Source organism: Tachysurus vachellii, chromosome 8, assembly GCF_030014155.1.
Source record: "Tachysurus vachellii isolate PV-2020 chromosome 8, HZAU_Pvac_v1, whole genome shotgun sequence".
In the NCBI taxonomy this organism is placed as follows: domain Eukaryota; kingdom Metazoa; phylum Chordata; class Actinopteri; order Siluriformes; family Bagridae; genus Tachysurus; species Tachysurus vachellii.
Window position 1 is genome coordinate 25,194,848 of NC_083467.1, and position 26,801 is coordinate 25,221,648.

Genomic DNA, 26,801 nt, shown 5'->3' on the forward strand with positions numbered 1-26,801 from the left:
TAATATTAACACAACTTTTTTATTCTGCCATTATGGTTTGTGTTTGTCACTTTCATAATGCAGAGCGGAAGGTACCCCCAAGCTTTGACTTGACCCTTAAACCCGTGACACTAAATGAGGGTGAGACACTTTCTCTTAGCTGCCATGTACGTGGCTCTACACCAATGAAAATTGAGTGGATGAAGGACAGAAGGGAATTGACGTCCTCTGCCAACACCAGGATCAGTTTTGAAGATGGCTCAGCTACACTAGAAATGCTCAATGTGTCTAAAACAGATGCAGGAGATTACCTCTGTAAGGCAACCAATGAAGTTGGTAGTGAGTTCTGCAAGTCCAGAGTTACTATCAAAGGTATTTTATTTTCCAATCCATGTTTGTTCTGCAACATGCAGAATATGTTCATTTATTGTCATTACATACACAAGTGTTTGTTGTAATTGTTTCAAGTTTCATTATCAAGTGCATAAAGAGAGCATCTATATACAGTAAAATTCTTATGCTTCATTTGTACACTCCTACCCAGGCAACCACCAGTTCTAGAACTAATTATTAATGAACTTATGTAATTGTAAGCCATTGGATTCGTCATTTGTCATTGTAAGGTCACTGATGACCAGAATAAGCAGATATATCCCTTAGCTATGATTGATTTATTTACTCAGTAAAAAATATGTGCGCAAAGCTACAGTATAGATAAGTAAAGCTACAGGCCTTCTTTCTCTCTCTCTCTCTCTCTCTCTCTCTCTCTCTCTCTCTCTCTCTCTCTCTAAATCATGATTTTGTTATGTAATCTAAATTAACAGAGAAGCCAAAAGCTCCTGCTCCAGCTCCAGCACCCGCAGTACCTGCAGCTCGTGAACCAGCTAAGAAATTGGACAATTTGTTCTTCATCGAGGAACCCAAGGGTGTCCATATCACTGAGAGTAAGTACAACATTTTTAGGCCAATGATTTAATATGTTAAATCAGGGCTGTCAAGTGTCACGCATTTAGAGTGACAGTCACGCATTTCGGTCTTTTGTCACGCTCTCCCACCACACATTGTATTTCTCACACAGAAAAACTTACTATTTATCAGCCAATCAAAAAAAGAGCCTACACAATAGCCAATACAAAATAACACATCTTGTATCTGGGTAAGATTTAAAAAACATTAGAGAGGGTATTTTCGTTGGTTGTTTGAACAAAACCTCAACACAAAACAGCTTGTCTCTGGACGTGACATTGTCCTCAATTAAGACCCTAAAAATGTCTGGGCTTGAGCCGAACTGTTTTAAATGGGAGCAACATTACAAATGATAAAGGAGTCCAAAAAGGCAACAAACACTTTCAATAAACACCACCAGTCTTCATCTCTCTCTCTCTCTCTCTCTCTCTCTCTCACACACACACACACACATTATTAAATGGAAATTGAACAAATACTTTGTATTTGGGTTGGAAATGTCACTCTTGCCTGTCTTCAAAACTTGAGAGCCCTGTTAAATGTTATATTAAATTGTCTGCTCACTCCTTGTTTATTGGGTCTTTATGCAAAGGTGTTAAATTCACAAAATATGCTTTTCCGAATGAAATCAACCTGTCTTATCTTTAATTTATTTACAGAGGGCACTGCAACCTTCATCGCCAAGGTTGGCGGTGATCCCATTCCTAGTGTGAAATGGATGAAGGGCAAATGGAGGCAGATGACCCATGGTGGTCGCATTGCCATTGTGCAGAAGGACCAAGATGCCAAATTGGAAATCAGAGATGTGACTAAATCTGATGCTGGACAGTATAGATGTGTAGCATCAAACAAACATGGAGAAATCGAATCCAGCACTGATCTGGCTGTTGTTGAGAAAAAAGAAATTACACCTGAAATGGTCACATTGAAGAAGTAAGCTGGGGTTCAATGATGCTTTTATGATTTGTTAAATATGTATGCATGTAGTTGTACTTGAATAGCTAAACATCCATTTTTGCTTTTAGGACACCTTCCAAACAAAAAAGCCCCAAAGAGGAGAAGGACATTGATATTGTTGAGCTGCTCAGAAATGTGGACCCCAAAGAGTATGAGAAATATGCACGCATGTACGGTATCACAGACTACCGTGGCCTTCTTCAAGCCATTGAAATGCTAAAGAAGGAGAAAGAAGAACAACAAATTGCAAGACCTGTGAGTGGGCTATTGTAAATTTCATTTGCTATATTTTTCAGCAACTGTCTGGCATATTTTGCGTCATGGATTACATCACTGGTGTTTACAGAATGATTGTAACTTATGCTTCTAACTTATGGCTGGAAAGTGAAAAACAACATAACAAGTCCAAAGTAATTGTTTATTAAATTCTTAAGATCAGACACTGTAATCAAAGCATTTTAATCCATTGTTAAATATGCTTACAAAAAAACAGATTAATTTTACTCTAGTAAAATTACTCCCAGCTTAGAGATGTAGGAAACTCACAAGTTCTCTTCACCAACTCAGAATATAATAATTCAGAATGATTTGTTCTGCCTGACAGGTCCATTTTAAATGCAATGCATCATTTGAACCTTTTTTGTTTTCTTCTTGTATGTCTGCAATAACAGCAGGATTATTGTTATTTCGTTTAAAAATAAGCCACAGGCGTGTGTCTAAAACCGTCAATGCATCCTGATATAGCAAAACCAAATGGCTATTTGCCATATATACAATGTCGAACAAATCTAGGACGTGTCCTCCGTGCTGTCCCTTATGGATTAAGTTCTTGCAGCAACTGAATAATGTCATCATATTTAACATGTTTCTGCATATTTACCTTGTGTTTCTGCTGAAGTGCTAACCACATTGTCCGGCAGCTGAACAACTCTCCTGGTCCACACAGCTCTGCTTTTATAGCCTTCATTGCCTACATTGTTTAATTTGGGATAGTTTCGTTTTTGAAACATACCTGTTTTTTGCATGACAATGGAAATTGATATTTGCTTAGAAGAAGTGAACGTAGAAATCCACACATGCACAAGAAATAAAATTAGATAAACAAATTCCTACTGCCAGTATATTTTGAGTGACAGATCTATCGTCCAATCAGCAGTAAGATTTCCATTCGCAAACTATACTTACCTTTTGTCTGAATTGTCGTTGTGTAATAACAAAATTTGTTATTTTGTTTTTGGATTTTATTATTTTATTTTGCACTTCCCGGTCACCGTAGTTAATACTAGGAGTAACTCAGAGGCAAAACCACAGAAATGGACAGTGATGCCTTGTTTTCCTTTTTGATGCTTTACTGTCTTGATTTCAGGAACTGGAACATACAAGAAGAGAATCAGAAGAAGAGGATCTATCAACACTTGTGGCTGATTTAAAGAAGAGAATGGAGCAAACTGAGGTGACTGTTTATTTATTAGTGAATGGTGTGCTCTACACTTTACTAATTTTGATATCAAAATACATATCGTCGCTGTCGGGCGGAATCCTCGTATCTCCAAAACCGTTATTTTTCAGGAAGTTAAAAAAACGCCGTACCTTATCTGCAGTGCACAGGGTTTAGTCCGCTTTGCAGTGGATTGTCTTGCGCTAAATTCCTGTCCTCAGACGAGCACCAGAACTAGCGGGGGTCAAGATTTTTTTTTCTTTGAGCCCAGTGTTTTGAAGACATTTACCTCAGAAGACGTGTTGATTCGTTGCGACTCTTCTTGAGGAGAAATATACCGTGAAGCTCTCCCGAGGAGTGAGGAAGAGGTGGACAGATGAAGTGTCCAATGGAGTTATGAGATTTGCGCTCAAGCTATTTTCAAGACTTTAGATTGGTTAATAACTTGTAAAAATAACAGACCCATGTGGGGACTGACCAATAGCATCAATATGTGAAAAAATATGAAATTACCAAATTTGGACATACGAGGTTTCCGCTGACAGCGACGATATATTTGATAGTATATTTGGCATACTGTTACGGTATTTAATGACAGGGTGGTGTGATTTCCTATAGCAGCATGTCCTAAAGACTCTTATTTCATCTTAAACCTTAGAAATTACAGTTACAATGTTTTAAATTTAGAAATGTATTTTACAATCTGTTTAAAATTATATTTAATGTTGTGGAACATCTGTAAAATGTTTCCACTCTCTTTCCTTCAGATGTCAGCCTCTCTTTTCTCTCTCTCAATAATTCATTTGACTTTCTTGTCTAGGAAAACAGTTTTTACCTTATAAAATACTTCCCCTGGAAATTGCTAAATGTTTCCAAATGTTAAACAACTGCATCCTTACAGAATGCTTCACCACATAGTAAACATGTATACATTTGTAAATATCTATATCTTTTTAAAATTTGTTTATTATTAGATTTAGGTTATGTGAAACCCCATGAATGAATTACTATGAAAAAAAATACATTTAAACCAATATATTAATATAAACCTGTGATTTGGCTTGTAGCTTCTTTCAAATCTGCTGTAAGATAATAAAAACAATCAGATTTGAGAATATAACAGTGTTGCGGTGTGTAGTGTGTCTGTGGTATATTTATTTTTACGCATGCATACTTATTCCTTTTCTTGACTTTTACATGCAGCCTGTAACACTGATCAAGGACATCACAGACCAGACTACAGTTGTCAACAAAGAGGCCGTGTTTGAATGTGAGATAAAAATCAACTACCCAGAGATAACGTTATCTTGGTACAAAGGCACCCAAAAACTTGATTCAAGTGACAAGTATGAGATTACTGTTGTTGGTGACCGACACATCTTAAAGATCAAGAATTGCCAGATCCGGGATGAGGGCAGTTATCGCATTGTATGTGGACCACATATCTCCAGTTCCAAATTGACAGTGTTGGGTATGTACTGTATCTCAGCTGTGGTTATTTCTTGTAGAAAAGGTTACCATTGTAGAAAGGTTATCTATGCAAAAATGCTCATATTTAGACTTGACAAGAGGCATTAGCTCTAATTTTATTCAACATTTAATATTATTACTTTTAAAGAAACTAATTTGATGCTAAGAATGAGATTTTATTGTATTATTCTTTTTTGTTACAGAAGGTGAAGTGGAAAAGCACATGGAGGATGTCACTGGTAAGGAAGGCCAAACTAGTACACTCACATGCCAGTTCTCTATACCAAATGCAAAGGCCCAGTGGTTTAGAAATGGAAAGATTTTAGAGCCACATGGCAGGTACACATATTCTGTGGCCAATTACACTCAAAAGCTATCAATTAAAGATGTTAGGCCTGAAGACCAAGGAGAATATACCTGCAAATATAAAAACCTTGAATCAACTGCAAATCTTTGGGTGGAAGGTGTGTATTGTATCATCAAACTCACAATTTTATTATATAAATAATTAGACCATCTACTAACCTCTTACATCTTCATCTGTGAAAGTCCTTTGTTGGACAAAGCCCTCTTCTCTTGATTGTTTTGAACCATCCTCATCTTCTTTTTCATTCTTTTGTATGGATCTTATGGAAAACTGAAAATGAAGAATTGAAAGACATATTGATCTTTTTTCTTTAAAGCTGACTAAAAAACATGTATGAGAAGTCTTCATGTTTGTGTATTGATTAAGTCAAACAAAGCAGGCATCCTAACCATCAAACTTGCATAATCTCTCTTTAGCAGAGCAAATACATTTCACTAAACGCATCCAGAACATTGTGGTTCGGGAACGACAGTCTGCAACATTTGAATGTGAAGTGTCCTTTGACAATGCAATTGTAACATGGTATAAGGACATATGGGAGCTAAAAGAAAGCCCCAAGTACATGTTCAGGAGCGAAGGTCGACGACACTTTATGATCATCCGCAATGTAACCTCAGAAGATGAAGGTTTGTCCAGATGAAATCCTGCTGGATTCTTTTTTTTTCACAGATTTTCATCTTAATATTCTTCTAGTTTCTAAACAGACCCAACTAATCTGATAAAAAATTCTTTAGGCGTTTATTCAGTGATTGTCAGATTGGAACCCAGGGGCGAAGCCAAAAGCACAGCAGAACTTTACCTCTCAGGGAAAGGTTTGTAAAAAAAAAAACTGTTAGCACCTGCAAGTATTCAGAGAAAGTGCATATTCTCGTTTACTTTTTTTCGTAACACTATTTTACTGTACCTCCTTTCACAGACATTGATGTAGGAAGGGTACCTTATGGTAAGTATTTTAGTTCAAAGAGCCCATTATACCATAATATAGTAAATTAATTATAAGAATCCAATATATTCCAATTATATTTAAAACTCTCTAGATATTCCTGATTCATCAATACAAGTCCCTGAAGCACCATCTGCATTTGCAGTTGAAGGTAAGACAGGGACATGAATATAAATTTAGCTCTAAATTGATCTTAAAATCTGATAAACACAACCTCACTAATTTGATACTTTATTTCTGAAAGCTGAATCATCTATTGAATATTATCATTATGAAGAAAAGATGGAAATTCAAGGTATACCATCCACTTTAATGGTCTATATCATCATTAACAAAAGTCACCCTCATCTTCTCATGCACTATATTAATATTTATATTAATATAAATTATTTCTAATATTTCGGAATGTATGTGTGCATTATCTTTGGAGAATTGTTGACAAGTTTTCAATTAACATCACCAGACTTAAAAACTAAAATCCTTTAAAAAAGTTGACGATTTACCTGGTTTCGATTTTAAACGTTTACAATGAACTGTCATCCTTCACCAGAGTATGAATACAGAACAGAAGAAAGGATAGTAGAGGAAATTTCTCTTACAGGTATTATTGAGAGCTTTCCATTCCCATCCATTCATTTTAAATCAGAAGCACAAACTAACCCGCTAAGATTTTCACCAAAAAGTATGTGTATGTTCCATCAAATTTTCTTACTTACAGGATTCACACTTTTGTTTGTCTAATTATTCTTCATTGTGTTTTAATAAGGAAATTTGCACAGGGTTCATTTCTAGATGTGTGTTTGTCCTTGTTATGTTCCTCTTTACCACTGTTCATGTGACGTGTTTCCTCTTTTCTGTGTAACATCATAGAGATGGTCCTCTTGATCTTATGTATGCGTCATTTGTGTTTCATCATCATGTACATGTTTGTCTTATTCAATAGTATCCAAGTTCTTATTTTATCTAAATGTCTTGTCTAAGTCATTAGTGATTGCCATTATTCTAAGTACATTTTTTGTCCTAATAGCTCCAAGAATTCCTGTGGAAGAGACTGTTGAGAGGAAGGCACTTGGAGTGAGAGAAGTTGTCCCAATCAAAGGTACTCATTGAAATAAACAAACAAACAAACAAACAAACAAACAAATAAATAAATAAATAAATGGCTGCTGTGTGTTGCCAAACATTAGAGATGTACATGGATATCAATCATGGATGTCACAGTAAATTTCAATTAGCTCTGTTTATGTTAGTTTATGCCTTGTAATGTTAGCAATGAATTCTTTAAGCAGTGCTCAGTCCTATTGAGTGTGTTGGTGATTAGAAATGAGCACAATGTGCTAAGAATTGACCTTCACTATGCTCTCATTTGCTTCAGTTTTCTGCATGTTCGCTTCACTACTCCACCCTTGTTAATACCTCTGTGTATGCAAGTCTTGACACTCAAACTATATTTAAAATACTGATCTATAAAAATGCATTCTGAAGGCCATTAGATATCAGCTTTTTAATCAGCATAAGCGTCATTCCTCTTTATATTTTCAGTGTTTGTAGTCTGCTTTGCTTTGATCCTTGAAAAACACCCAAGAATGCTTTAATTTCATGTTGTCTGTTCATTACATATCACATGGTATTATGTGTTGGTATAGAGGAATGTTATGAATATGGGTTAATGAACATGGTATCAGACCAACACCTGATATTCCAGTATCAGTCTTCATGCATTCCTAGCAAACATGCTAATGTCATATTTTCTGTGTCTTATGTCTAGTTAACATCATTTGTATTCCTTTTGTCGGCATATACATACACTATCACAGTTGATACATTTTTGGCTTACTGACACTCTTGATGCTGCTCTTTCTTTATGTTATTTGTTCTGTCTGTCTGTAAAACATGAAAGATAAATTACATTGCGGCCTTCTTAATAATTTATTAACAGTGCTCATGCAAGACTGCTTTTTAACCTGAAGGTTTAGAATTGATCAAATGTATGAATTGTTTTTTTTAAGTTCCTGAGATGGTTGAGAAACCACAGGAGAAACCTACACAAGTTGAGGAAAAGATAGAAGCACCAATAAAAGGTATAATCAACTCTCCATTTTATGTTGTATGCCAAAAAAGTTGTAAACAAACATATGAAATGTTACAAGTGTTTGGGTCTTTTTGTCCAGTCTCTTGAGTGGATCTTTTTTTTTATTATTCTTACCTCTTTCTTTGTTTGTCTTTGGCTATATTAAATGCATAATCCTGAATAACTAATAATAAAAAAAATATATCGGCAAACATTTTCAAGTACCCGAAGCTAAGAAACCCAAAGAAGAAAAAGTCATACCATATAAAGTGGAAGAACCAAAAGAGCTTCGCACTACAGAAGGTAATTTGGTTAATGTCATTTATTCATGTTATAGTTTTGTTGCTGTTTTGTCTTTTTTTTTGTTCTTTTCAAGATATGTGTGAAGTACATTTTAGCTCTTTATCTCTTTAATTCTAGTGTTTGTCCGAAGATGTTTGTATGTTTGAAATATGTCTTAACGAAGTTGTTCTTTTCTTAATTTCAATTAATTGTTTCTGTGAATTTCTACCGTTGATGTCTTAAAAGAATATGAAGAGGTCCCTACTCCTCAGCCAGCACAGCCTTCTCCAAAGAAAGGTATTTCTTCACTCTTTTAAATTCTACTAATCAAATAGTATATGTTTGTCTTGCATTTCTATTTTTGTTGTATCTTTATTTCATGTTTGTTCACAGTCTGCTGTGACATACACAGTGTTGTCTTTTTCTGTATATCAGAACAAAGTCGAATTAATTGATGTATTTGATAATGATATTTATTTTGTTTTTCTGTCCTTTTTCTGCTCTGTATAGTTTTAAGTAATATGTTATATAGACTTTGATGTTGTGTTGTGATCAGTTTTGTCAGATTTCATGTCGAGTCTCTTACCTGACATATGGAACAAGTATTTTTCTGTATGGCTGTCAAAAATATTGTCCATCCTTGTTAAATTATTCTTTTCAAAAGTCTTACAGCTTCTTAACATTGTGTGTTGTATAATAAAGTGCCAGAAGCTGTAGTACCTGTGGTTCCAGAGCCTAAACCCAAAGAACCTACACCAAAACCTCCATCAATACCTGAAACCAAACCAGAACCCAAGCTAAAGACCAAGCCTGAGCCTACACCTAAAAAGAAGCTAGAGCCAAAGCCTGAACCAAAGCCTGATCTTAAGCCTGAACTAAAGCCTGTACCACCAAAGGAAATTGAGCCACTTCCAGCCAAAGGTAGTTTTGTCAATCAAGCTTACTGCTCTGTTTTTGTGTGCTTTAAACCTGTATGATGCTGTATGTTGACTTGACATGTTTGTCCTACTTCCACTTTGGAAGTGAATCTTCTTTGTCAGAGAGTGTCAGATTTTATGAATTAAGAATTAAAATAAAAATAATCTGCTTTTAAGTTCCTCTGGAATTAAAGAAACCAAAGCCAACTGAACCAGAACCACCAAGGACAGTACCCACCAAACCAGAGCCAGCACAAATCACCTTGGTTCCTAAGGATGTTGTCTTACAAAAAGGTATTAGTACATGATAATTATAGGTTGATGTCTTGCTTTTGATTGTATCAGCCACGCTCTTATGGGGGAAAATGTTGGGTTTTTTTTCAGTGGCTGCTTGTTGACTTGTCCTTATACTCTTTTCTTCTAATTCAATTTATACTATACAAATAATAAACACATAAGTGAAGTAAATCCAATTGTTAAAATGATGGTCAAGGTATAAACTTTGGATGAAATCATTAAATGCATGTGAAGTCACCAGTTAGCACCATTAGTTTTACACTGTGTCATTTAGAATGTATACTGCAATATTACACAAAGAAGCAATGCCACATATGTGAATTTTGTCAAACGCTGTGAAAATATCTTCTCTTCTTTATGATTTTACACTTATGTTGTGTTTAAATTCTTAAAACAGTGCTTTCTTAAAGCATTGTGCTAAACTTAAATGTTCTTTCAAAGTACAAGAACCTTCTAAGAAGCCAGAGATTCCCTCATACATACCTGCAGAGAAAGAAGAAACAGCATTGCTCAAGAAAGACATCACACCTATCCCTAAAGTAGAAGAAGTCAAAGAAGAGACTAAACCCAAATTTACACCTGTTGCAGAGTCCATGCTGGAGGTCAAGCCTGATCTTAAGACTGAACGTAAACATGAAGTCAAACCAGAACCTAAACCTGAGGTTAAGCCAGAGCCCAAAAAACCAAAGATTATGCCTGAGATTAAACCTGAGAGCAAGCCTGAACCTAAACCTGAGGTTAAGCCAGAGCCCAAACCCAAGATTAAGCCTGAGCCAAAACCTGAGGTCAAACCAGAACCTAAACCTGAGATCAAACCAGAACCTAAACCCAGGGTTAAGACAGAGCCCAAACCTGAGGTCAAACCAGAACCTAAACCTGAGATCAAACCAGAACCTAAACCTGAGATCAAACCAGAACCTAAACCCAGGGTTAAGACAGAGCCCAAACCTGAGATCAAACCAGAACCTAAACCCGGGGTTAAGACAGAGCCCAAACCCAAGGTTAAGCTTGAGCCTAAACCTGAGATTAAGCCTGAAGCCAAACCTGAAGTTAAGCCTGAAGCCAAACCTGAAGTTAAACCTGAAGCCAAACCTGAAGTTGAGCCTCTGCCTAAACATGAAGTCAAGCTAGAGAAACCTACACCAGAAAAGAAACCCGAGTCACTTCTACCAAAAGGTAGTTTTTATCTCTTAGTGATTCTGTCTTAGTTTTTTAATGTCTAATTTTGTCTCAAAGACTTTTAGTGTCTTTACCTACTGTTCGATGCTGTGAGTTTGTCTAGCTTCTGATTTTGAAGCATATCTTTTGTCACTCTACATGTTTTATGTTTAATCTTTAAGTGTAACATCAAACCACAATGTGTGTTATTTTAAGTTCATGTGGAGGAAGAGAAACCAAAACTCTCTCATCCAGAAGCACCACAAGCAGTGCCTACTAAACCAGAACCAGCCACTGTGGTTCCAAAGAAAGTATCTCTTCAAAAAGGTATTAATTCATGACTTAAATCAGTAGATATTCTTCTGTGCATGTGTCTGTTTTGTTTTGTCCTCTTATTAGCCACGCTCTTATGGGAAAAAACAAGTGGCACTTTCTTGAATGATTGTGTTTGTCCTGTTTCCTTGTTCTTGCTTTTGTGTTCTCTTTCAAAAAGTGTTCTCTTTCAAATTCAGATTAAAAAGTTGCTTTACTGGCATGACAAACATTAATATTTGCCTTGCCAAACTCTTATAGTACTGAAGAGTGTGGTGCCCAATAGAAGAATTCTCTTTAATTTCAATGTTTTTTTTAAGTGCAAGAACCTTTCAAGAAGCCTGAGATTCCTTCAAACATACCTGCAAAGAAAGACAAGGAAGAAATGTCATGGTTGAAGACAGATATTGTGTCTGACTCTAAGCCAGAGGACAAGTATGACAAACAGAAAGATACCGTTTTACCTATAACGGATATTAAGCACAAGATTTCTCAGAAGAAAGCAAAAATGACAGATGAAGTTTCTCCTAGGCCTATACTAGAAGATGAAGAAATAAGTTCCAATAAGCAAGAAGTCATTTCACTTAAAAAAGAACAGCCAGAAATTACAACCATGCCTAAGACAGAAGTAAAACAATATATTCTACATGAAAAGAAGGGATTAGCTTTAGCTACTGAAGAAATAACATTTTCTAATAAACTGGAGGTAGCATCTGTGCCAAAATTAGAAGAAAGGATAGGTGCCACGTCTTTAGTGAGAGAATTGGTCCGTGAAGAACTTAAGGAAGAGCTTGCCCCAAAAACAGATAAAAGGGAAGTTACAGCTCTTAAGAAAAAAGAAATTATCTTAATTTCTGAAGATAAATCAATGGCACTGCAATCAGTGAAGGCAACTTCTGTGCTGAAACCAGAGAAAATAGCAGACATTCCTCCTCCAAAGAAGGAATTTGTCTTATCTGAAGAAGAAATTGTTCTTCACGAGCCTAGAGTAGTGCCTGTAACACTTATAGAGAAAAAGGAAGATATTCCATTTAAGAAGGAAATTTTCTTAACTTCTGAGGAAGAAATACTCCTCAAAGAGCCTAAGGTAGTGCCTGTATCCATAATAGAGAAAAAGGAAAGTATTCCACTTACGAAGAATGGAATTTTCTTAATTTCTGACGAACAAAAGGCTCTTCACAAACCTAAGGTAGAACCTGTACCAAAACCAGAAATAAATATTCCACTTCCACTCCGTCAAGATCCTAAGACACTACCTGTACAAATTATTGAGAAAAAGGAAGTGGCGAAGAAGAAGGACATTCTCTTAACTTCTGAAGAAAAAATTATCGTTCAGAAACTTAAGGAAGAACATGCACCAAAAACAGAAACAAATATTCCACATATAAAGAAGGACATTGTCTTAATTTCTGAGGAAGAAATGGTTCTTCAAGAGCCTAAGGTAGTGCCTGTGCCAGTTATAGAAAAAAGGGATGGTATGCCACTTAAGAAGAAAGAAGTTTTCTTAACTGCTGAGGAAGAAAAGGTCCTTCACAAAACTAAGGTAGAACCTGTATCAAAACCAGAAAAAGGTATTCCACTTATAAAGAAGGAGTTTGTCTTAACCTCTGAGGAAAAAACTGAGCCTCAAGAACTTGTGCCAAAAATAGAGAAAAAGGACATAACACTTAAGAAGGGGCATATATTAACTTCTGAAGACAAATTGACAACTCAAAAGACAACTCAAAAAGTTGCACCAAAAATAGAACAAAAGGAAGATAAAAGCTCTAAAGAACAAGATTTTGCTCTTCACCCGTTAACACCTGAACCAAAAATAGAACAGGGTCTAGTTAAAAAACAAATTGATTTAACTTCTAAAAGAGCAGAATTAACACCTCAAAAACATGACATAACACCCGATACTGGAAAGGAGATAAAATATCTTATAACTCCAAAGAAAGAAGAAACAGTGTCACTAAAGACAGGTATAATAACAACTGTATCTGAAAAAAGGGATTCTACGAAAATGGATGTTGTTTCTTCTGAACAAGAACCTCAGCTTAAAAGAACAGTGAAAATTCCTGAGGATAAAACTGAAGTGGAGAAAGATGTTCCACTTACACAGAAATCTGCTGCTTCTCTGGAGAAAAAGGAATCTGTGCCTCGTAAGAAAGAGGATACTCTTATTCCTGCAAAGGATGACCGAGAAGTTTTCCTAAAAGGTGTTGCTGCAAAAGGTACAATGGCAATTAATGCCATATCTTTCTTATCTTTACATGTTTTCTTAATATGAACTCTTTACATACGTCTTTTTACTGTTCCACGTTACATGTTGTCTTACTTGTACATACTCTTAAACAGGCATACAAAACCCTGCTCTTTACTGGGTATAAGCCTGTCTCAAAATCCTTTTTAATTTTTTTTTTTTTTTATTGTTTTTTTACAAAATCTTAAATATGTTTCATTCGCTAGAATGACATCTTAAATGTTTCCTGTGTATCTGTATTGGTTTCTTATACATCTTTCTTGATGTTGCACCTAATAGCAATTTAAATCTTTTAAGTTCTTTTGGAGCCAAAAGAAGAGCTGCCAAGAAAGTTGGATTCAATTCTTGTCTCTCCAGAGAAAGTCAAACAAGCCCAAGGTAGAGCATGAGCTTAAAACATCTTTATCTTCATTAACCTCTTGATTTTCATTCTCTGTTCTTTTGCTGTAAATTGCATTATGTGTTTGATTGTACTTTGTTTTTAAGTGACCCATCCAAAAGTGAGAATTCCAGAGACAAAAAGAGAATGTGTAAATTATGTAAACAAATAATCATTTAATATCTTTTAATCATTTTTATGGTATTTCATTTTAGCACATATACTGTAGCACGTGATCGAAACAACTTTATTTATCTATTCATTTACTTTTATGAATTAAATAACATTGTAAAGGAGTGTGTAATAGTACAACACTTTGCTGATCTTTACATTAGTACAGTCTGTTATAAATCATTTGTAATGTTTACTCAGAAACTTTTAATATGTAAGTAATTTATCTTATAAAATTTGAATGTCCTGAAAGCTACATATGTCAGCAAAATATTTTTGACAAGTCAGTATATAATATATGTCTCTTAAAAACACTTTATTTTCTTCTGGATAACATCTCAGAACTCCCAGCATCTTTGAATCTCCAGAAAAATGTTCAGTCTCTGGGGTTTACAAAGAACATGCCATTCATGTCACTTATGATGGAGAAATCATCTCATGGAGGAGAACCTCAACAGCCAGAAGAAGTGTCTTTTGAGAGAAAAACTGAAGACAAACGCATTGAAGAGGAGTCATATCCTAATAAATATAAGTCCATTGAGAGAGGACGGTTGGATACAGTGGAAGACATTTTCCATGGAAATGTCAATGAAGATCATCAAATTCCATTCCAAAATCTTACTCAGTTAAACTCATCCGAAATTCAGAGAGATAATAAGAAAGGAAAACTTGCAGAGGAACATACAGATCACAAATCTTCTATAGTAGAGTCTGTTGGTGACAAAATGAAAAATATAAAAAAAATTGGAAAAGGGATTATCCAAAAAAGCAAAGGTAAAAAGAAAGACATGGATGTTTTGGAGGGAAAGAGCAGCACTAATAAAAGTAATCAATTCCTCCAATTAGAAAACCTTTCAGGTATTACTAGAAGTATGGAAATAAAAGGGAAACAAGAAGGAGGGGAACATAGTATGGAGGAGGATATTCTAAAGAATGTTGATGTATCAGTGAAGGACCATGAAAGAGGGGAGAATAAGTCAAAACAGATATTATACACCTTGGTTGATATTGAAAAACCTGAAAATATCGACTGCAAAAGTCAAGCATCATCTGAGGATAAGATTTACCCTGATTTTAATCTAAAATTAGACCTTTTGGTATCAAATGAAGACATGCCACTGGCAAAAAATGTAGCTTCAGCAGAACTAACAGATCAGGCTTTAGTAACTTGCAATGTCCAGGCAATCAGCAGGGTCAAATCTATAGACACCAAACCTGAGACAACTGCTCAGTCTGGTGTGACAGCAGATCTTAAAAGTAAACCCAGTTTGGTAGATGAAAGAAAAGATATTCCACAAAAATATAGGTTCTCTCCCATTCTTAAGGCAGAGAGTCAGGCAGATATATGCATCAGAATAACAGATGATGACAAACCTCTGGACACAACAAAAACAGAAAGCCTTAAAAAGATTGAATTTCATCTTCCAAAAGAAACTGAACAAACAGTACTACAAGAGTGTGTGTTATGCAGAAAGAGTTCATCATCTATCTGTGATGACCCTAAAATCATTAAATCGGGCAGTACTTGTCAGCCATATTTACCCATGGAAGAAACTAAAACATATATTAAAATAATTAGTCATCCCGAGGTTTGTAATGAAAAATTAGATGCTATGTCACCTGATAGGGTATTTTTGCCAAAACATGTAGAGGAGGAACCTATTGAAGACGTACCTGTTAAAAATGAAGAAAACAATTTAGAATGTAGAAAACAAGGCGAAAAGTATGATGCATTTACAAAATTTAAAAACATCACTCCTCTGAGAGAGAGTGTTTCATTAAAGGAGGAATCAGTATCTCCCAACAAGGAGATCATTTTTACTAAAGAGCACAAATCTTTCAATCTGGAGGAAGATGTCTTTGATGGACCACATAGTTCTACAGTAAAAAGTCAGCCTGAAACATTAAGCATTCCAAAAGAGATAAACATAGTGAAGCCTACACAAGACCACTCTGTGCAACCTATCAAACAAGCCTCGAAAGAAATCAAGAAGACGTCACATTTATCCAAAGACCTGAAAGAGAAAGATGTTCGAGGTGAAGAAGAACCGATACTTTCAGAAACAGACAGCAACACCCAAAAAATCTCCAAAATTGTAAAACATCAAGACTATGAATCGTACGTATGTGGTATACCTTTGAAAGAAGAAACTTCCCCATTAATGCTTCAAGATTTCTCAAAAGACCATGTGTCAATGAGGGATAAATCAATATCCGCTAATACAGATATAACTTTATCTAACGTGCTCAGATCTTCCTATGTGGAGGAAGGTGAACATGAAGATCTAGAAAGTTCCACAGCAGAATCTTCTTTCGACAGGATTCACTTAAAAGAGGCAAAAAGTCAGCCTGAAATAGAAACCTTTGCTGATAATGCTGTCATAAAAGAATTATCTCTTCCTAAAGTAAGATATCAAATGAAGTCTGCGCAACCTATCAAAGAACCTGAAAAAGAAATCAAGAAGTTAGCTCATTTTGCAGAAGACATGAAAAAGAGAGAATTTCAAGTTGAAGAAGTACCAATACTTTCAGAAGCTGATAGCAGAAGCCCAAAAATCTTTCAAAGTTTACAACCTGAAGACTATGAATCTCACAAAGAGAGTATACCTTTGAAAAAAATGCCATCGCCGTTAATCAGTCAAACTTTCTCAAAAGAACATGGGCCAGTAAAAGGGGAATCAGTATCTTCGAATAAGGATATTATATTTACAAATGTGCACAAATCTTTTCATCTGGAAGAAGATCCACGTGAGGGATCAGAAAGTTCCACAACAGAAATGTCTTTCAAAAAGACTCATTCTAAAGAGGCAAAAAGTCAGCCTGACTTAGACACCTTCGGAGGAAGCCTCTTTTTAAAAGAATTGAACATTCCTAAAGAGCAAAATCAGATGAAGCCTACACAGGACCATGCTGTGCAACCAATGAAACAAGATATAAAAGAAATCAAGAAGTTATCTACTGCAGGGTATTTGAACAAGAGAAGTGTTCCAGTAAAACTAGATTCAATGCTTTTGGAAGGAGAGAGTGAAACCCACAAAGACAAAAAGCACCTTGGTAAAGAAGCACCTTTGCCATTAAGGATTCCAGCTTTGTCAAACAATGATGGGTCAATTATATTGACAGTTTCTGAACAGAAGACTGAGTCCTTGCCACATGATGAGAATAATAAAGATATTAGAAACCTGGAACATAATGTTAGCATTAGTGAAAACATTGAAATGACCAAGAAACCATTCGAGGCTAAAGAGCAAACTGAAAGGGAAAATTCTTATTTAAATAAGAGACATATTCAAGAGGAAAAATCACTTCAGTCAGAGGAAGAAATATTAACCTCAAAAGACACCAGCGATATGCCGAGTATTCTGAAATGCCAAGATGATCTTGAAGAAGGTGACTCCAATAAAGCGCCAAAAGCCTTTAAGACACAAAAGGTTGATTCTGAAGCCGTATTTCTTAAAACTGCACAGTTTCCATGCAGTGAAAGACTTACTCAAGACTTTGAGGAACCCTCTTTGAAAGATAAAGAAATCATGTTTAAAGAGAAGTCTATCGGAAAGATGGATATTGTACAACAGCATGAATTTACTCTTCCAGTAGCTGCAAGTTTGAGAGGTATTAGAAATCGTCTTGCGTGATTCTTGTATCAAGAACTCTTATAACCACTCTTGCGCACATTTAACCCTGCAAAGAGGTTTTGTGTTATCAAACAGTCTCACTGTGTCTTCTTAGTGTAAGTGAATGAATCATGGTCCATATGCACTTTTGAATGTGATTGTATCACACTATACTATTATATTAGTTTAAAAACAAGCCCTTTTTGTCAAACAAACTTTTCCCTTCACTGTCCCTTATGTTTTCTGTATTTGTCACTGCACTTGTATGAAATTCTCACTGCTGGATCACTCATTGGCTTCACACATTAATATTTTAAAGCAATAATGATGACTAACATTATTTTATATTAATGTTCTTAAGTGCCTGAACCAGAGAAGATGGCTCCTTCAGAAAAGCCAGCCATTCCTCTGAAAAAGGAGGAGATTGCTCCTAAAGGTACACAATGATTTTAATAGGACAATGTATGCTGTGTTATTTAAAGTGTGTTCTGGTCTCTTTTAATTGGTTTTGTTTTTTTCTTAAAAATCTGAAAATCCATTTTCAAATATATGGCTTGATAACTTGGCCATACTTTTTCACAGTTGAAAAGAAACCAACTCCAGAGCCTGCAAAGAAAGTATCTCCAGTTGAAGGTACTTTTATATTACTCTTGTTTTCTTTTTTAATCTCTTGAAAGTATTTTCCATTTATTATTAACATATATTTTGTGTGTCTGTTTTGTCATCTTATATATGTGTACATTCTCTAAGAGGCATTAACATGTTTTCTGTCAGTCTTACTGTATGTCTGTGTATACATGTGTTTATAACCTAATTCAATTAAATTATAAGCAAATTAAACTGTGCTAATAGGATCTTTATTTATCTTTCCGTACTTTTAATGAAATGCAGTTAAAAAAGAAGTACCACCAGAGCCTGCAGCTGTGCTGCAACCAAAGAAAGTTCCTCCTGTTGAAGGTAGCTGGATTTTTATTTGTTAATGCTAAATAATCATTTAGTTATCTTAAATTAATGTTTGCGTTTATCTGACATAAGCCTCATCTTATGTACTAAATATTCTGTTTGGCTTCTGTGACTGCCTTTGTTTTCTTCATATGACTTTTGCACTTCACAATTTACAAAAGTTCTGTAAAATTGAGCATACCGACAACTGAGAAGGCTACAACTGCAAAACATCTCCCAAGCCATCAGACAACCTTTCCTCATGAAATTCCATCATTAATCCTCAGCTGTAGAGACATTTTTTTCTTCAAAATAAGAATCTTCTTAAATCAATTGGGTGGCACCTTAGTGTACTATTTGCATAAGTCACTTTATCCATCTCTTAGCCTCATCAGAGGTTTCAAAAAGTCTTATATGAATTTATATTTATATCATTATAGCTATGTCTGAAGCATTCTTAAACTTAGTGTACACTATGTCTTAAGTTCAAGAGAAGAAGAAGAATGAAGATCTTAAGAGCATGGAAAAGAAGATAACAGACACACAAGGTAGCAGAATTGACAGAAGATATATTCTTGGGACATGTCATTGATATTCTTTTAAAATTATTTTGAATACTGAATACTTTCGATTACCACCAGAACCCAGCACATCAAAACCAACTTCGAACGAAAAGCAGATACATCTTGAGCAACAATTGACAGGTATAGAAAAGTGGATTCTCTTGGAAATCAAACGCAGTTTTACCAATACTTGTCACCCTCTTATATATCAAAATGATATTTTTCTTTCTTCTTTTTTTTGTGAAAGGTATTAAATGAACAATTAACAGTGTAAAGCGATATTGTTAACATGTCGTGTGAAACCTCTGAAGACTAAATAGTGACTATTTGTGAAGTGGTCATTATTACATAATATAATATCCTCCCTGCATGCAACTGACATGCATTCATCTCTTTTTTGTCTTTATTATAATCCCTGGATCTAAAAAAAAATGTGTCCATATTTTTAAATCAGATGGTGAAAAAGAACCAGTTGCTGCACCTGCACCCACACCAGTGAAAAAAGGTAAGTCTGAAAGTGCATCATAGTTATCAGTGATATTTATGTCATGTTAAAAAAAATTGCACTTTTTTATTAGGTATCTTAATCTCTTAATATACTTTTTCATATGTTTCTCATAGGTTTTGGAAATATGTTTTTTGTTTTCTGTTGTATTGTCATCTATTATATCTACTATGTTATCTATTGTATTGTGTTCTGTTGGTCCTAATCTGTGTGTTTTGTCATGTCCTTGATATATCCAGTTTTATATGTCCAAATGATCTGGATTGTATGTCACTGTGCTTGTTGTGTTTTGTTTTGAATATATTTGTTCAGCTTAAGTTCTGTATATAATGTGCCACATTTTCAAATCTGAAGGGAAAATTCTTATTCCTGAGGAAGAAAAGCTAGAAATGCCACATCTAAAGAAAGTTACAAGGACTTCCAAAGAAAAGCATGAGGAACAAGAAACAGTGAAACTGAAGAAGGTATATAAACCTTCACCAGAAGAACACAAGGAAAGCAAAAAGGTCTATGCTGAAGCTACCACTGATGTTTTAATTACTGAGAGTTACGAGGCTGAAAAGCATTTTGAAAAATATGAATATCTCAAGAGAACTGAAATAACAAGACCCGAAAAAGACAAAATGACACCAGTGGAGCCTGATAAAGAACCAGAAAAAGCAGAAAAGGAGATTGAAATTGTGGAGAAGCCAGAACTGAAGAAAAAAGCAAAGATTCCAAAACAAGACATGCCAGAGGAGCCTGGACTGGCTTTGAAGAAAGTAAAGAAATTAGCAACTGAAACCAAAGAACAAGAAACAGTTAAATTGAAACCTTTTGAAAAACCTGGAAAACCAATAGCTGAACCGACAAAAGACACGAAAAAGGAACCAACAGAAAAAGAACCTATAGCTTTCCAAAAGGGAAGAGAGCCTATTAGTTTTGAGAAAGGTGAAAAACCCAAAAAGGCTGAAGTGCAAAAAGAAGCTGAGGTCACTAAGAAAAAAACAGAGCCTCCAAAGCCTGATGAGAAGAAGCCAGATGAGGCTGGGCATAAACCTTCTGACAGAGCTAAAAAAGAAGAACAGGCAAAAGAGCCTGATACACCATTGTGGAAAGGCAAGAGGATCCCAAAACAAGACGAGGAACCAGAAAAGGTTCAGCTAAAGCCTTTCAAAAAGAAGCCTTCAGAAGGGTCACCAGAAGTAAAAGATGTCCCTGAACCCAAGGAACGACATCCACTTGAAATATCAGCACCTCATCATGTACAAAAACCAGAACTCTTAAAGGAACCCAAACTGCCACAAAAAGAAGTTGAAATTCCTGAAAAAGAAGTTGAAAAGAAGCCACCTGAGGTACCTAAAGAAGAAGAAAAGAAGGAATTTCCTAAAAAAGTAACACCTGTTAAAAAGGAAGTAACTCCAAAGATAGAGGAGGTGAAGAAACCTCTAGTGATCAAAAAGGGCAGTTTGCCAAAGGAGGCTGAGAAAGAAGACGTTATTCTTAAACCTATTGAACTTACCAAGAAGGGATTGGAGCCTAAAAAGTCTCCTTCACCCAAGATGACACAAGCAGAACTAGCTCCACTGGAAAAGAAGCCGAGTGTGGGTATGGCTAAGAAACCACTCCCTGAAAAGGTCTCCCCTAAAGAATCGATTGAAAGTGTTATCCTGAAAAAAGTGCCTAAGAAAATTTCACCTGAAGAGAAAAAAATGGAAGCAATTCCTGCAGAAAAGGGACTTGAAGAAATTCCCTTAAAAAAAGAGCTATCCCCTGGAGCTGTGGAGTTAAGGAAAATCTCAACACAAATGGAAGAAGAAGTATTTGAAGAGGAGATTGCTGAGATTGGAGATGAGGAGGATGATGAGGCATGGGGATGGGAGCTTTCTCCTCAAGATAGTTATGCTTCTGAAGACACAGAGTATTCAGAAGAAGGCGCTCTTGAGACTGCTGGAATACCAGGAGGTAGACGAGGTGAGAGGGTGACTGTGGCTCCTCACCTGTGAATGTCCTTTTATCCCAGTCTTTTATACCATTCTCCAGAAATCACTCTTTTTATGTACCCCGAATAATCATCCTTCACATCTTCATATCCATAATGAGAAACATTCTAAATGTTGTCTGTCTTCATCCAAGTCAGTCTTTTTTATGGAATGCGTCTTTTAACATCCTCTCATCTTATATCATCGTTAAATGTGTGTTTGTCCATATTGTGAGTTAACCATTGGGTATATCCATTGGTACCATGTTTTGTTTCATGAATGAAACATTATTTCCTTCATTTGTGGCATGATTTTAATCCTTATGAGCCATACCGCATATTTATTTTCATTTCATCAAGATTCCCATTTTGTTGTTTGTGTTACAATTATATATAAATATGCAAATCCATCTGCATCTTCATCTACATATCCATGAAATGTAACTAATTTTTGACAATTTTGTTCAGAGGGAAAACCAAAAGAAGAGGCCGGGAGGGGACGGGGCCTGAAACGTACGTATTTTAGAAGCCTTATTATCTGTATAGTTTGCATCATTTATTTTCCCAATACATTTGACAACAAGATGTAGAAATGTGTTATAAAATAAAAAAAATACATAATGGCTGATGTGGCATGTGGAATTTTCAACAAGACAGTAGAAGTCTTGGTAACTAGCTGATTTTAGCTAGTTTAGCTAGTTAGCATAACAGCAATAAAATACCTTGTATGTATAAAGATTATACAGAGTAAGTGAATTGTCACCACTTTTCTATCTTATATTCATTTAATGTATGCTAAATATTTAAATACATTTGTTGCCAATGTCAAAAACATGTTTATTGTTGAGCACTGACAGTAACTTCTTGGTCATTTCACTTCTAATACAAAAACAATACCACTGTCACTATGAACTCAATTTTGATCATCATAACCAGAGGTCATGTACATAATGTCATAAGTCATTCTTATGTCATGCTTATACTATTATGATAATAATGGTTTTTCACTGACATACAGCACCCATAAGAATAGTTTTATCTTTCAAATGTTTAACAATCCCCTCTATTTGCATTATAGCAAAACAAACTCCTTCTCCTGGAGATGGTGGACGAGGAAGAGGACTGAAACCTGGTGCTGGTGGTGACAAACCTCCAGGACAATCCCCATTTGAATACACGCTTAAAGCTGTTCCTCTGAAGTTTGTAAAGGAGCTTAAAGACATTGTGTTGCAGGAGGCTGAGTCTATTGGTTCCTCTGCTGTGTTTGAGTGCCAGGTTTCTCCTTCTACTGCTATAACTTCATGGATGAAAGATGGAAGTAACCTTAGGGAGAGTCCAAAGCACAAGTTTACTTCTGATGGAAAAGACCGCAAACTGGCAATTATTGATGTCCAGCTGTCTGACACAGGAGAATACACATGTGTTGCCAAGCTTGGAAATAAAGAGAAGACCTCCCTTGCCAAATTAATTGTTGAAGGTAATATGTACTAATGTGTTTTCACACATCTAGTGTTTAGTCCCTTTGAGTGGAACACTGGTGTTTTATTCCCTCAGTATGGTAGTGATTACACAGCAATCACATTCGAGTGCAAGCTAAAACAGCTTTTTTTGAGATTATGAATGATAGACAAAAATAAAAAATTAAACATTGGATGCACAAAAAACAGAAGCAAACAAACAAACAAACAAAAAAAACTTTGATTTAAGTATGTGCAGTGTGAAACCAAACTATACAGGAGTATTAACTTCTCTCTGACTCAGACTCTACAAACAGACCAATAAATGTGTGAAAGCACTATACACAATTCAAAGACACAATGCATTCTATTTGAAGAGTAAAATAGTGAATATAGAGAAGGGTGATCTCACTCAGTATTTCCTTTTTGTAGAGTTGCCTGTGAGATTCACAAAGAACCTGGAAGAGGAAATGTCTGTAATTAAAGGGCAGCCCATGTACTTGACTTGTGAGTTAAGCAAAGACAGGGATGTGCTTTGGAAGAAGGACGGAAAACCACTTTCAGAAATTGCTGGCAAGCTTGCCATCAGTGTCATTGGACTGCAACGTTCTGTAACAATCCAGGATTCAAATGATGACGATGCTGGAGTTTACACATGCGAGTGTGAAAATCTCAAGACTCAGTCCAATGTTAAAATCATTGGTAAGTACAAGTAAGCCTATTACAATAACATATCCACTTAAGCTTGAATTTTCTGTGTTTAAAACTAAGTTTTTTTTTTGGCAGAGATCATCAGAGACTGGTTGGTGAGACCACTAAGGGACCAGCATGTGAAACCAAAGGCCACTGCTACTTTCAAATGCGAGCTCGTCAAAGACACTCCCAACTGGAAGTGGGTCAAAGGGAATGAAGATATTCCAAATGAACCCACAGATAAGACTGAAGTCAAAAAGGATGGAAAAGACATCACTCTGACTATTAAGAATGCTCAACCAGATGATGCTGATGAGTATGCTATTGAAGTTGAAGGTCGTAGATACCCGGCAAAACTGACACTTGGAGGTTTGTGACATATCATATATATGACATATCATCATATATGTATATATTTATATATAACATTTTTTCCTTAAATAATAATACAGAACGTGAAGCTGAGATCCTAAAACCCCTTGCAAGCGTTGAAGTGGTTGAAAAAGAAGAGGCCAGTTTTGATACTGAAATCTCTGAGGAAGATGTGCCTGGAGAATGGAAACTTAGAGGGCAGATTTTAACAAGATCGCCAGTAAGACATTTGCAAAAGTGGTTTGATAATTTCACAGTGCACATGGATAAACTGTAATATTGGACAAAATCTCTATTTGTGTTTCTTTTTTAAGACATGTGATATCAGAGCAGAGGGAAAGAAGCGTTTCCTTACTTTGAAAAATGTTCAGCTCGATCAGGCGGGAGAAGTAACGTATCAAGCTCTGAATGCAATCACAAGTGCAATGCTTACAGTCAAAGGTATGTTGATTTAACAAAAGAGACTTGATTTATTAATATATGTATGACAATACTGGAAAATCTTCATTTAAATTCCCAGAAATTGAAATGGACTTTGTAGTACCACTGAAGGATATTACAGTGCCTGAAAAGAAACAAGCAAAGTTTGAGTGTACCATCACTAAAGATGTGTCTAAAGTGATTTGGTATAGAGGATCTGATATTATATCAGCAGACCAGAAATATGATATAATTGATGATGGAAAGAAGCACATGTTGGTTATAAACCACGCTGAGTTTGATGATGAGGGAGATTACAGTATTGAGGTCTTAAGCAAAACATCAACAGCCAAACTGACTGTTGAGGGTAAGTCATGGTTCAAACTGTTGTATAATGTAGGTGCAGGATAATCCAGACCAAGCTTCTTTCATGATATAACTTAACTCAACTAATTGTTTGTTAAAGGTATTAGACTGAAGTTTATCTCACCAATGTCGGATCAAACTGTGAAGGAAGGTAATACTGCTCGGTTTGAGATTGAGCTTTCTCATGAAAATGTGCCAGTGACATGGTACAAAAATGAAACTAAATTGCATCCGAGCAGAACAGTGCTTACCCATGTTGATGGAAAAAGATATATATTAGAAATCAAAGAAGTCACACTAGATGATACTTGCCAAATAAAGGCAGAGGCTAAAGGAATATCAACTACAGCAAACCTGACCGTCTTAGGTAATATTTTTAAGGGGTGTTGTTCTGATATTTTAATATTTGTAATTACTGGCCTCCTGTGAAGTGAAATATATCATTTTTTGTATTGTGTTATTCAGATTATTTAAGTTTTTCACTTTCTGATATTTCTGTTTTCAGAGAGAGATGCATACTTCACAGTTAAACTTCAAGACTACACTGCAGTTGAGAAAGATGATGTCTCTCTTGACTGTGAGCTGAGCAAAGATGTCCCGGTCAAGTGGTTCCATAATGAGATTGAAATTAAGGCCTCAAAGATGGTTTCCATGAAGGTTGAGGGTAACCGAAGAATTCTCCACATTAAGAAAGTGGAGAACAAAGATAGTGGCCATTATGTTTGTGACTGTGGAACAGACAAAACAATGGCCACTATGAACATTGAAGGTAAGTATTACAGGATTACAGCAATCATTCTTAAAATTAAATCAAAATATTTTGTTACATTGGTAACCTTTCATTATTAAGATTTATTATTGATAACCCTCATATTTCCAATCCCAGTCTGATTGGGGAATTGAGATGGACCATTCTGAGAATAAGGAATGGATAAAACTCTTGATTTTAAGTACAAGATTAAATAAAAAATATTAGCAATATCTGTTATTAGAAAACTAAGCGCATCAGTAAAGACTGTAGTGACATTAAATAATTTAGAATGTAATCACCATTAAAACAGAAATACTTGTGCCACTATATTGTAAGTATTAAATCTAATGCATATCTACTACGACTATCCTTTTCCAGCCCGTGACATTAAGATTGTTCGTCCCATGTATGGTGTTGAGCTCTATGATGGTGAAACTGCACGTTTTGAAGTGGAACTCTCGGAGGATGATGTTCATGGCCAGTGGAAATTGAAAGGAGAGGTTCTGTCTCAGTCACCGGTATGATCATTTACCACAAAGATAAACAAAAACATTTTGATCACTGTATTAGTTACCTAAATACAAATCTTACCTTTATATTATATATTTATGTTTGTTTCTATAGGATGTTGAAATAATTGAGGATGGCGCTAAGCACACTTTAACTTTGTACAACTGCAAAGTTCCCCAGACAGGTGAAGTTTCATTCCAGGGTGCCAATGCTAAGTGTGCTGCAAATCTGAAAGTGAAAGGTATGTGTTTAATCTTTCTAGTTTTTTTTATTTTATTTTATTTTTTGTCATGTCAGTGAGTACAATTTTTAAAAAATCTAACTGATTTTATTTCTTTTGTAGAGCTTCCAATTTCTTTCCTCACACCGTTAAGTGATGTGCAGGTATATGAGAAAGATGAAGCAAGGTTTGAGTGTGAAATATCACGAGAACCAAAATCCTTCAGGTGGCTGAAGGGAACCCAGGAATTACAGGCAGATGATAAATTTGACATTCTGACAGAGGGGAAAAGGCACACTCTTGTTGTCAAATCTGCTGCTTTTGAAGATGAGGCTAAATACATGTTTGAGGCTGAGGACAAGAGAACATCTGCCAAACTTATTATTCAAGGTCATTATTCTCTCAGAAAATTCATTTAACAATTTATGTTTTGAGATGTATGTGCTGTTATTGAAAGGATCACATTTGCACTCTAT

The 26,801-nt window shown here is 35.5% G+C and overlaps 1 protein-coding gene across 1 annotated transcript in view; it reads left to right on the forward strand.

Moving 5' to 3' along the window:
* The window catches only part of ttn.2 (titin, tandem duplicate 2), a 170,644-nt gene that overhangs the window by 59,210 nt on the left and 84,633 nt on the right, over positions 1-26,801 (forward strand). Inside the window, exons 57-83 of the mRNA XM_060877043.1 lie at positions 64-351; positions 804-923; positions 1,605-1,878; positions 1,971-2,157; positions 3,269-3,355; positions 4,544-4,811; positions 5,014-5,274; positions 5,594-5,803; positions 5,912-5,989; positions 6,094-6,120; positions 6,215-6,271; positions 6,365-6,415; positions 6,671-6,721; positions 7,148-7,219; positions 19,526-19,576; positions 22,005-22,049; positions 22,615-23,013; positions 23,426-23,695; positions 23,780-24,055; positions 24,139-24,278; positions 24,373-24,499; positions 24,579-24,845; positions 24,945-25,211; positions 25,350-25,613; positions 25,974-26,113; positions 26,220-26,346; positions 26,449-26,715. Of these exons, the coding sequence (XP_060733026.1) occupies positions 64-351; positions 804-923; positions 1,605-1,878; positions 1,971-2,157; positions 3,269-3,355; positions 4,544-4,811; positions 5,014-5,274; positions 5,594-5,803; positions 5,912-5,989; positions 6,094-6,120; positions 6,215-6,271; positions 6,365-6,415; positions 6,671-6,721; positions 7,148-7,219; positions 19,526-19,576; positions 22,005-22,049; positions 22,615-23,013; positions 23,426-23,695; positions 23,780-24,055; positions 24,139-24,278; positions 24,373-24,499; positions 24,579-24,845; positions 24,945-25,211; positions 25,350-25,613; positions 25,974-26,113; positions 26,220-26,346; positions 26,449-26,715 (4,671 nt within the window). The remainder of the gene's footprint in view (positions 1-63; positions 352-803; positions 924-1,604; positions 1,879-1,970; positions 2,158-3,268; positions 3,356-4,543; positions 4,812-5,013; positions 5,275-5,593; positions 5,804-5,911; positions 5,990-6,093; positions 6,121-6,214; positions 6,272-6,364; positions 6,416-6,670; positions 6,722-7,147; positions 7,220-19,525; positions 19,577-22,004; positions 22,050-22,614; positions 23,014-23,425; positions 23,696-23,779; positions 24,056-24,138; positions 24,279-24,372; positions 24,500-24,578; positions 24,846-24,944; positions 25,212-25,349; positions 25,614-25,973; positions 26,114-26,219; positions 26,347-26,448; positions 26,716-26,801) is intronic.